Below are 11,849 nucleotides of genomic sequence, written 5' to 3'. Positions count from 1 at the left end.
TCAAGATCCATGCTGAGGTTAAATAAAATGAATTTACAAGTGTCTGCAACATACTTTATTTTTTAAACCAGTAAAAAAAACTAATTACTACATTTACATTCCTTTTAACAAACATATCATTCAATTGCGTAATCCTGTCTATAAAAAAAATTGAGATTTACAGTCCCACTTCAAGTGTCCATAACCACATGTAGCTGTCAATCAAAATGATATGACATGAACCCTACTGTGATAATGGATGTTGTGAAATGTGTCATGCAACATTAATCCAGTCAATCCCTGAGGTTTATGTCAACAGACAGAGCAAAAGGTAATAATTTTTAACACTGCAGTTCCTTCAGAGTTAAAGGCAGGAGGTTTAAATGCCTGGATAGCTTGACAATTCATCATGACACTTCTGACAATTGTTTTTAACAGTTCCTTGTGCTCTCAGTTCCAATGCGTTTATCCACTTTTCGTTCATTTCTACTTTTCGTAATCTCAAAGGGGAGCTTACCTCCCACAAAGATATCTGGGGAACATATCCTCTACAAAATGGTACACTAGCTGTCCAAACAAATCTGGGGAGTTCAGACCTGCTCCTACTGGACCTAATCTGCACAAGCTGGGTTTCAGATACCTCTCACCCAAAATGACACAAGTGGAAACAGCTGATGATTTCTATGGGCATGCTAATCTGATCCCGCCCCTTCCTAATCCCACAAAAATGGAGGTGCTATGATCGTAGTGAGCAAGGCAGGATTCACGGATTTGGGCTTATTGTGCCATCATCCTCCCGAGAGAGACGCTCTCCATCATGACAAAAATTCTTCAGGATGGCGCAATAATGGGTTTGAGGAAGTAGTGTTGAACAGAGGGACTCTTAATTCCTTCTGTGTCTCCCCCATTCCCGTGACGTGACCTCTCCTGTGTCAGAGGCATGTCCAGTAGTAGATGTCTCTGCACTGGGCTGCTGCTGGCCAGAAGGTGCAGGTGCTACAACCCGAGACAGAATCTGCCTCATTTCATTCAAAGTTTCATTGCTTCTTTGTAGAATCTGACAAAGAATCTCATTCTGCTGCTGAAGAACCTCGTTGTTTCTTTGTAGATGCTGATTTTGAATCTCATTCTGCTGTCTCAGAACCTCATTCTGCTGCTGAAGAATCTCATTGTTTCTTTGTAGATGATGCTGAAGAATTTCATTGTTTCTTTGCAGATTCTGGCTAACATCTGTCTTAAATTCAGTCAAAGTTTGCTGTAGCAAATTACAAGTGGACTGATAACTCTCCGTACTTTGAACCTGTTCTTGATGTGAGCGGTGAAGCGGTTTCAGATCATCTTTTTCTTCACCAGCAGCATGGACCTGATGTTGTCCGTGTGCTTGAGGAGATGGCAGAGCTCCCGCTCCCAACGTCGCAGGTTCCTCACCTCCAGTAGGTCCTGAGTGCCCTCCCTCCACCACAGCAGTCAGAGCATCACAGGCCTCCTCCTTCACACAAACCACAATATTTAACTTTGACTCATCAACACCACACCCCAAATCAGACATCTTACCCTCCTGAGTCTCCTCTCCTTCCTCCAATGCAGTTGCCATGCCACATTGCTGTGAGGTGTACACATCTGTCCCTTCCTCATCAGCCCTTTCAGGAATCTTGGATGCTGCTGCCAACTCTCCTCCATCACTGTTTGATGCGTCCATGGACACCTGTGTATCTGTCAGAGGAAGAAAATCACAATTATTATCTTTTGTCAACTAAATTAACTTGTTTCCTGATGGTTTTAACACTCAGCTGCTGACATCACCTTCACTCATCCTCATATCCGATCCACCATTGGTTATCGTGGGGTTGGAGAGGCCAAACAGCTTCCTCGTGAAATCCTGCTGTTCCGGCAGCTCCTTGATGTACGGAACCCATCCTCCAGTTAATAAGCGCTCCTGGATGTTATGGGCCAGCTTTACCTAAAGGAAGAAATGAAAAAGAAAAAGAAATCATGGTCCAGACTTTGCTGTGCTGTCTTGTGACACATTTTCCGAGTGCTGGAAACAGCTTTCAGCCTGCAGAATCTCCAAGAAAGAGACTTATTTCCTGGCAGATTCTACTCTCCAACTTCAGAGAGGGGAAAAGAAAAGTACTCCTCTCTCTCTCAACTCAAAAGTATCTCAGCTTGAATATTCTGTGTAAGCATAGCAGTCACTTGACCATATCTGTCAATTATGCAAATCTAGCCTCACTTTGAAAAGTCTCAGGGGAACCAAGAACAGCAGAACAGCATTAGTTCAGATTAAACAATTGTGCTCCGGCAGCAACAATAATACAGGATGCTGATTGTAGACAGAATGGCTCCGATAAAATGGAAGGGATTGCTAGAAACATCCTGCACAGAAACATGACTAATACATTTCTTAAAGGCACAGTATTATTTAACAATACACTTTAACTATACCAAAAGTGAATTAGCATAGCTTTTACCAATTGAAATACTTAACCATGACAAGGTATAATTCTTAACTGCCACCTATCTCTATTAGTTCCAATTTAAGCAATGTTCCTCATAGATGTAAACTCCACTTCAGAATCAATTAGCAAGAACACACAGCCTTACATGAGTTGCCAGTCCTCAAGCCTTTCAACTCTTCTGGACAGAGGTACAGGGAGACACCTGTCTTCTGATTCTCAGACAGCAGCTCCAGAGAAAGACCTGTCTTCAAACAAAGAACAAAGAACAGTACAGCACAGGAAACAGGCCCTTCGGCCCTCCAAGCCTGTGCCGCTCCTTGGTCCAACTAGACCAATCGTTTGTATCCCTCCATTCCCAGGCTGCTCATGTGACTATCCAGGTAAGTCTTAAACGATGTCAGCGTGCCTGCCTCCACCACCCTACTTGGCAGCGCATTCCAGGCCCCCACCACCCTCTGTGTAAAAAACGTCCCTCTGATGTCTGAGTTATACTTCGCCCCTCTCAGCTTGAGCCCGTGACCCCTCGTGATCGTCACCTCCGACCTGGGAAAAAGCTTCCCACTGTTCACCCTATCTATACCCTTCATAATCTTGTATACCTCTATTAGATCTCCCCTCATTCTCCGTCTTTCCAAGGAGAACAACCCCAGTCTACCCAATCTCTCCTCATAGCTAAGACCCTCCATACCAGGCAACATCCTGGTAAACCTTCTCTGCACTCTCTCCAATGCCTCCACGTCCTTCTGGTAGTGCGGCGACCAGAACTGGACGCAGAACTCCAAATGTGGCCTAACCAGCGTTCTATACAGCTGCATCATCAGACTCCAGCTTTTATACTCTATACCCCGTCCTATAAAGGCAAGCATACCATATGCCTTCTTCACCACCTTCTCCACCTGTGTTGCCACCTTCAAGGATTTGTGGACTTGCACACCTAGGTCCCTCTGTGTTTCTATACTCCTGATGACTCTGCCATTTATTGTATAACTCCTCCCTACATTATTTCTTCCAAAATGCATCACTTCGCATTTATCCGGATTAAATTCCATCTGCCACCTCTCCGCCCAATTTTCCAGCCTATCTATATCCTGCTGTATTGCCCGACAATGCTCTTCGCTATCCGCAATTCCAGCCATCTTCGTGTCATCCGCAAACTTGCTGATTACACCAGTTACACCTTCTTCCAAATCATTTATATATATCACAAATAGCAGAGGTCCCAGTACAGAGCCCTGCGGAACACCACTGGTCACAGACCTCCAGCCGGAAAAAGATCCTTCGACCACTACCCTCTGTCTCCTATGGCCAAGCCAGTTCTCCACCCATCGAGCCACTTCTCCTTGTATCCCATGAGCCTTAACCTTCTCAACCAACCTGCCATGTGGGACTTTGTCAAATGCCTTACTGAAATCCATATAGACGACATCCACGGCCCTTCCTTCATCAACCGTTTTTGTCACTTCCTCAAAAAACTCCACCAAATTTGTAAGGCACGACCTCCCTCTTACAAAACCATGCTGTCTGTCACTAATGAACAGACTCCAAAGAGAAAGAGAAAAAACACCCCTTACCTTTTGCAGACCTCTGGAGAAAGAGCTGCTGTTCCTTTCAAATTCAAGCAGAAACTGCCTGCTTTTCTATCTGTAAGTCTAGCTCCACCCATTCACATGACTCTCTCTTATAAACCTAATCAAACCCTACTTAAACACCAAGTGAAAACCCTGATAACAAAGAAAATTGCATTAACTCAGATTAAAACACACACCCCAGTAACTCGGAGCAAATATCCTTCTGCATGCTCAGCATTTGGGTTGCCAGGTGCAGACAAATTGGCACCATTGAAACAGAGTTGAATCTTAACATCTATTTCACAAGAAACTTGGCACAAATACATTTTTTAAAGGCACAGTATCGTCACACCAAATTGCCAAATATCACCAAAAGATATCAATATGCAAAGAAGCTCCTGCTTATGCACATGTTTCCTTATGATGGACAAGAGAGCAATATCTGAATACTAAATATATATGTTAAATTTTGAATTTTAAGTCTTGGTTTTTGAGAATAGAGAAATAACACAAATTTTTAAAACTAATTTTATGAGGTGTTGTAAAATGCAGTTGTCTTAGAGATGGTTCTGACTTTGTCATAAGATTGATCTCTACTCAGAAGTCCCCCGGATGCAGGCTGAAAGCTGTCTCCAGCACTCGGAAAATGTGTCACAAGACAGGTCAAGTCTGGACCATGATTTATTTTTCAGATCTGGAGCATCTGAGAGTTGCTGTTTGGAAGCTGCAGAGAGGTATCCTTTCCTGTCTCTGCAGTCTGGAAGCTGCCACAGACTAGGTTTACTTCTCTGAAGTTTTGCTGTTTTGAGGATACATCCTTCTCTGAAAATTGATCTCTGGATCTCTGTCCAGAAGTATTAAAAACCTAGAAATCTATCATGACGCAAGCATCTTTGGTTCCTGTGCTAACTGGTTCTACAGAAGGTATTTGCTTATGGGGTATTGCTTTAAATTGGAAGAACAGAGATAGCTAGCTATTAAGGATTAGTATTTTGATTGGTAAAGGTTATGTTAATTATTTTGTTATATTCGAATTGTGTTTTTAAATAAAATTTTGTTTTGATAAAAGTTTCCGAGTGGATCACTGAATCGTACCTGGTGTGAAGCACCTTATGCTCACCCTAATGCCAAAATCAAATGCAAAATTTGGGGTCTAGGCTAGCTGCATAACATACCTTGGAGTTTGTGGTCTGGTCTTTAACATTCGTAAGATACTTTGGAGTTCATAAACTGGTCCCTAATACGGGTCAAAGGTTAAATTGACCTTTGAGAAACCATTGGACTGATGGTGGGAGAGGTTGGAGACAGACAGTGCTTTGGAAGGACAGCTCTCCTCTGTGAGCACTGGAGGGTAAACAACACAGGAAACTCGTGTAACGGAAGCAGGTGAGCCGCTGTGTGAATGCGCTGGTGTCTCTGGAGATCTGATAATGGTGAGAATGATTTGTTGCACACCTCGCATATGAACGATTTCGCACCAGTGTGCAGAGGGCTGATTAGTCCGAGAATGATTTGTTACATACCATACATGTGAATGGTTTGTCTCCTGTATGAATGTGTTGTTGTATGCAGAGGGAAGGTAACTCGGGGATTGATTTATCACACACCATGACAGTGTATGTAAGAAGCCAATGAGTCCAAGGATAATTTGTCACATACCTTAAACGGTAAGGGTTTCTCCCCTGTGTGAACGCGCTGGTGCCTGTGAAGGTTCAATGGTCGTGAGAATGATTTGTTACACACCTCGCATGTGAAGGGTTTCTCTCCTGTGTGAATCCTCTGGTGTGATAGAAGATGGGAGGATTGGTAAAAAGCTTTCTTACAAAAATCACATTTGAAGGGTTTCTCCCCTGTGTGAACGCGTTGATGTTGACGAAGGGTCGATGACTTTGAGAATGATTTGTCACACACCTCACACGTGAAGGGTTTCTCCCCTGTGTGAACGCGTCGGTGATGACGGAGGGTTGATGACTTTGAGAATGATTTGTCACACATTTTGCACGTGAAGGGTTTCTCCCCTGTGTGAAGATGTTTGTGTTCACTGAGGCTTGATGAGCGTGTGAATGATTTGTCACACACCTCACATGTGAAGGGTTTCTCACCTGTGTGAACACGTTGGTGTATGTGAAGGTACGATGACCGTGAGAATGATTTGTCACACACTTTGCATGTTAAGGGTTTCTCCCCTGTGTCAGTGCGTTGGTTTTTACGGTAGCCTATTGACCAGGAGAATGATTTGTTACGCACCTCGCATGCAGGTTTCTCTCCTGTGTGATTCCTCTGGTGTGATAGAAGATTGGAGGATTGGTTGAAAGCTTTCTGACAAAAATCACATTTGAAGGGTTTCTCTCCTGTGTGAATGCGTTGGTGCTGACGGAGAGTCGATGACTTTGAGAATGATTTGTCACACACCTCACACGTGAAGGGTTTCTCCCCTGTGTGAAGACGTTTGTGTTCACTCAGGCTTGATGACCGTGTGAAAGATTTGTTACACACCTCACACGTAAAGGGTTTCTCGCCTGTATGAATGAGTTGGTGTCGTTGGAGGATCGATGATTGTGAGAAGGATTTCTCACAAAAATCACACCTGAATGGTTTTTCCCCTGTGTGAATCATCTGGTGCCTCAGAAGCTTTGCAGAATTCACAAAAGCTTTATCACAAACATCACACCTGTATCGTTTCCATTCCATGTGGCTGCCCTTGTGGTAACAGAATTTGTAACAAATGCTCCTTAGAAGATCTTATGAACCTGTGAGTCCTCCTCACATACCACACACTTGAACAGCCTCTCACCTGTAGGAATGAGTCAGTGGTTCATGAGGCTCGATAAATGACTTAAATCCACACCACACTTGGAGTTCACTCACTTCTTCCCAGCCTCACCGTGACTGATCACCCACAGCTGAACCTTTGGAAAAGTTGGTTCTGATGGAAGGTTCCACACCACTGACCAGTTTCAGGTCTGATGATATGTCAAAGCTCCCTGAACAGACCAATTTCCAGATGATAGTTTCACTGTCCAACCTTCTCTGTGTTGAGCAACGCTGTGAAGGGTCTGGATGTCTTGCACATTTGTGCAGTTGCTCCTTGGGTGATAGTCAGGATCTATCTGCAGTGTCTATCCTTTCTATATTCTCTGGTTTAGTAGTGCAATCCTTCTGTAAAACAGTAAAAGGAAACATGATTTTCTACAACTCTCTCCCCGCGTTTGCTGAAGGGGCTGACTGCTCAGTTAAAGACTGTTCCACAGTGAGTGCCAGTCTGCTATTCCCCTATGTGGGGATCAGATGCAAGTCCTTTCTTTTTCCTCACTTGTCTGTCACAAACCTTCTGCTTCCAGCAAAGACACTGGACAATGACCAGGAACAGACAATGTGGCTACTTTCTTTCCTCTGCCCAGGTCCCATCATCCCAGATGCCATAAGGCCAATGGAAAAGATAGTTGGTGGTGTGTAAAATGGGCTATCAATTCACTGAGCTCGACTTGCGCTGGTGAAGACCAGCTTTACCTTTAGAGTATGTGTTTAAAATAAAAAAACACTCAGGGGAAATGTTAATTCAGTATTGATTTTGAAATACCTGCCCTTGTTTTCCCAAATTATTTGAAGAAAACACACTGGGCAGGAAGTGCTGGAAGGTAAGGAAAATATTGCTTCAGTGTAGCTGACTGAAGGGTTCTGGTTTATCCTGGGAAATTAGATACACTGCACTCACTCAGACTGCACATCCCAAATTCAGCTATCAGACACAGCACTGGGCAAAACTATCAAATCCAAACCCAAGCTTTTGGGAAAGGCCGAGGCCTTCAGGTAAAATCTTTAAAGAAGGCATTAAAAGATATTTCAATAAATGTATCTCTGCTCCTCCCAGATAATTACATCTCACCTTCTCATATTCAGCAATGATCTATCAATAAAACTCAGCCTGTAAATCAGAAGGGAAATGCTTCCAATAAACACACTCAATATCCAACACACAGCTCCAATCAAACAGCTCAGCACAAAGCACCGAGTAAACAGGTCCCTCAGCTGGATCTTCTCACACAGCATAAGGGGCATTTCCACACCTGATTCCCCACAGGATAGTCAGACTGCCTGAACATTAGTGTGCATATTATGCAATGTAATTATTATAAATCCTGCTCCTTCACTCACCATCTCCTCGCTTGGTTTTCAGTCCCTACAGGAAGTGAAGCAGCTGTGAAAGAGGAAGAGGAGGGAATGGGCAGAGTGGGTGGGCTCTCTGATTGACGTCTCTCACAGCCAATCCAAATATTTCTGGAGTAACATGAGTTTCCTGAAGCTTGGGAAACTGACCGGTGAAACGGAGGCGATTTTGACCAGCAGATCAGGAGGGGATTTAAACTTGTCATTGTCCCATCTGAATAAAACCTCACTTATTGCAGCTGCTGTCTCAGTTCCCCTGGTAAATGTTTGACAGAGATTTCTGGTGTGGGAATAACATTCTTCATCTTCGGAGGCTTTCAAACTGACATCATCAGTGTGGGATGTGGAGCCTGGGATGTGTTTGACGGCAGGTCGGAAGAGGAAGACCCACAGCATCCAAGGCAGTGATGATGTGCAGTGGTAGGATTAGCACCTGGACAGTGGCGAGGGACACAGGAGGGGTGGGGAGACACGGACGTAGGAGATTTTGAGGGTGGGGTTGGGGAGAGACACGGACACAGGAGAGAAAGGGGTAAGTAGGGTGGAACTGAAAAGATAATGGGTGAGGAGTTTAAGTTTGGCATGTGTTATGATGATCACGGATCATCAATAAATCTACCCGTGGGTTTTGTGGAGTACGAGCTGCCTTATTGAGTGAGCAGAGCCTCATCCAATGGGAAACAGCCAGCAGTGGTTTTTAGGCCTGTAAATTTACTCGGACTGGCTTTATAGGTTCTGAGGTGAACACTGCCAGACTGTAAGCTGCGGGAGTGGCCTTTTCCTTTGGTGCACAATAAAGGGTATTGGTGATGGGAAACTGGCGTTTGGCTGAATTACTGCACTAGTGATGAGGAAAAAAAGTTGTTTTTGTTCTGCATCTTTCCCTCCAGACAATCTCTGAACGTCAAGATTTTCTCCAGTAAGAAAATTCCATTACGCCTCTTCTTGGGGAAACTTGAGCTCTCGGCCACCAGTGGGGAAGACTGAGCCCAATACACTGAGCACATGTGGGCGGCACGGTAGCACAGTGGTTAGCTTCACAGCTCCAGGGACCTGGGTTCGATTCCCGGCTCAGGTCACTGTCTGTGTGGAGTTTGCACATTCTCCTCGTGTCTGCGTGGGTTTCCTCCGGGTGCTCTGGTTTCCTCCCACAGTCCAAAGATGTGCGGGTTAGGTTGATTGGCCATGATAAAATTGCCCCTTAGTTTCCTGAGTTGTGTAGGTTAGAGGGATTAGTGGATAAAATATGTCGGGATATGGGGGTAGGGCCTGGGTGGGATTGTGGTCGGTGCAGACTTGATGGGCCGAATGGCCTGTTTCTGCACTGTAGGGTTCTATGATTCTATATACTTCTTCAATGCTGACAACATTGAAGAAGATGAAAAGCAAAAAGTGATATTGCTAACAGCATGCGGGTCCCTGACTTTCATTATAAGAAACCTGACCAATTAGATGCCCGATTCAAAAAATTTTAATGAACTGGTAGACCTTGTAAAAAAAACCACTACTACTTGGTAGATAAATCCCCGAGACCTGATGAAGTGTATCCCAGGACACTGTGGGTGGCTAGGGAGGAAATTGCAGGTCCCCAGCAGAGATATTTGAATCATCGATAGTCACAGTTGAGATGCTTGAAGATTGGAGGGTGGCAAATGTTGTGCCTTTGTTTAAGAAGGGCTGCAAGGAAAAGCCTGGGAACTACAGGCCAGTGAGCCTCACATCTGTAGTGGGTAAGTTGTTAGAAGGTACTTTGAGAGACAGGATCTACAGGCATTTAGAGACGCGAGGACTGATTAGGGACAGTCAGCATGGCTTTGTGAGTGGAAAATCATGTCTCACAAATTTGATTGAGTTTTTTGAAGGGGTAACCAAGAAGGTAGATGAGGTCAGTTCAGTTGATGTTGTCTACATGGACTTTAGCAAGGACTTTGATAAAGTACCACATGGTAGGTTGTTGCATAAGGTTAAATCTCATGGGATCTCGGGTGGGGTAGCTAAATGGATACAAAATTGGATTGATGACAGAAGACAGAGTGGTTGTAGAGGGTTGTTTTTCAAACTGGAGGCTGTGACCAGCAGTGTGCCTCAGGGATCGGTGCTGGGTCCACTGTTATTTATCATTTATATTAATGATTTGGATGAGAATTTAGTAGGCATGGTTAGTAAGTTTGCAGATGACACCAAGATTGGTGGCATAGTGGACAGTGAAGAAGGTTATCTAGGATTGCAATGGGATCTTGATCAATTGGGCCAGTGGGCTGACGAATGACAGATGGAGTTTTATTAAGATAAATGTGAGGTGATGCATTTTGGTCGATCAAACCAGGGCAGGACTTACTCAGTTAATGGTAGGTTTTGGTTATAGAACAAAGGGATCTAGGGATACAGGTTCATAGCTCCTTGAAAGTGGAGTCACAGGTGGACAGAGGTGAAGAAGGCATTCGGCATGCTTGGTTTCATTAGTCAGAACATTGAATACAGGAGTTGGGATGTCTTGTTGAAGTTGTACAAGACATTGGTAAGGCCACACTTGGAATACTGTGTACAGTTCTGGTCGCCCTATTATAGAAAGGATATTATTAAACTAGAAAGAGTGGCTACCAGGACTTGATGGTTTGAGTTATAAGGAGAGACTGGATAGACTGGGACTTTTTTCTCTGGAGGTCTACAAAATAATGAGGAGCATAGATCAGCTAGATAGTCAATACCTTTTCCCAAAGGTAAGGGAGTCTAAAACTAGAGAGCATAGGTTTAAGGTGAGGGGGAGAGATTCAAAAGGGTCCAGAGGGGCAATTGTTTCACATAGAGGGTGGTGAGTGTCTGGAACAAGCTGCCAGAGGTAGTAGTAGAAGCGGGTAGAGGATTGTTTTTTAAAAAAGCATTTAGACAGTTACATGGGTAAGATGGATATAGAGGGATTATGGACCAAACACGGGCAATTGGGATTAGCTTAGTGGTTAAAAAAAGGGGTGGCATGGACAAGTTGGGCCGAAGGGCCTGTTTCTATGCTGTAAACCTCTATGACCTGAAGCTCACGGTAATTCTCTGGCACTTTTGCTTCAACATGGCTGGAAGAACCCTTGGGGAACCAGTCATTCAGTTCTTGGCTCGGGTGCGAAAATTAACTGAACCCTGCGAATTTGGACCTCTGAATGAATTATTGTTGGATAGACTGGTAAGTGGCATAAATTGCCTTGCCATCCAAAAGAAGCTGTTGGTGAACTCAATTTGGACTTTAAAAAAGCCATTGAGATACATGCACGGTTGCACAGTGGTTAGCACAGCACCGGGGACCTGGGTTCAATTCCGGTCTCGGGTCACTGTCTGTGGGGAGTATGCACATTGTCCCCGTGTCTGTGTGGTTTCCTTCGGGTACTCCGGTTTCCTCCCACAGTCCAAAGATGTGCGGGTTAGGTTGATTGGCCATGCTAAATTGTCCCTAGTGTCAGAGGATTAGCAGGGTAAATACGTGGGGTTACGGGAATAGGGCTTGGGTGGGATTGTGGTTGGTGCAGACTTGATGGGCTGAATGGCCTCCTTCTGCATTGTAGGGATTCTATGATTCCAGGAGAGAAAGGGCCAAGGCAGAGTGTCGAAAAATTAGCTCAGGAGCTCCAAAGGCATTGGGCAGCTATGTCTTCCACCTAGGGGGAGGGAGCTCATGAAACCAGTCAAT

At 44.4% G+C, this 11,849-nt stretch overlaps 1 protein-coding gene across 1 annotated transcript in view; it reads right to left on the bottom strand.

Moving 5' to 3' along the window:
- Positions 1-37: 37 nt before the first annotated feature.
- The window catches only part of LOC144497009 (uncharacterized), a 107,507-nt gene continuing 95,695 nt past the window's right edge, over positions 38-11,849 (bottom strand). Inside the window, 4 exon segments of the mRNA XM_078217690.1 lie at positions 38-1,692; positions 1,783-1,939; positions 5,666-6,092; positions 6,342-6,502. Of these exon segments, the coding sequence (XP_078073816.1) occupies positions 863-1,692; positions 1,783-1,939; positions 5,666-6,092; positions 6,342-6,502 (1,575 nt within the window). The 3' untranslated portion in view covers positions 38-862.

The sequence above is a fragment of the Mustelus asterias genome, chromosome 8 (assembly GCF_964213995.1).
Source record: "Mustelus asterias chromosome 8, sMusAst1.hap1.1, whole genome shotgun sequence".
NCBI lineage: Eukaryota > Metazoa > Chordata > Chondrichthyes > Carcharhiniformes > Triakidae > Mustelus > Mustelus asterias.
The sequence above is the reverse complement of the archived record's forward strand: the minus strand, read 5'-3'. Positions and strand labels throughout refer to the sequence as shown.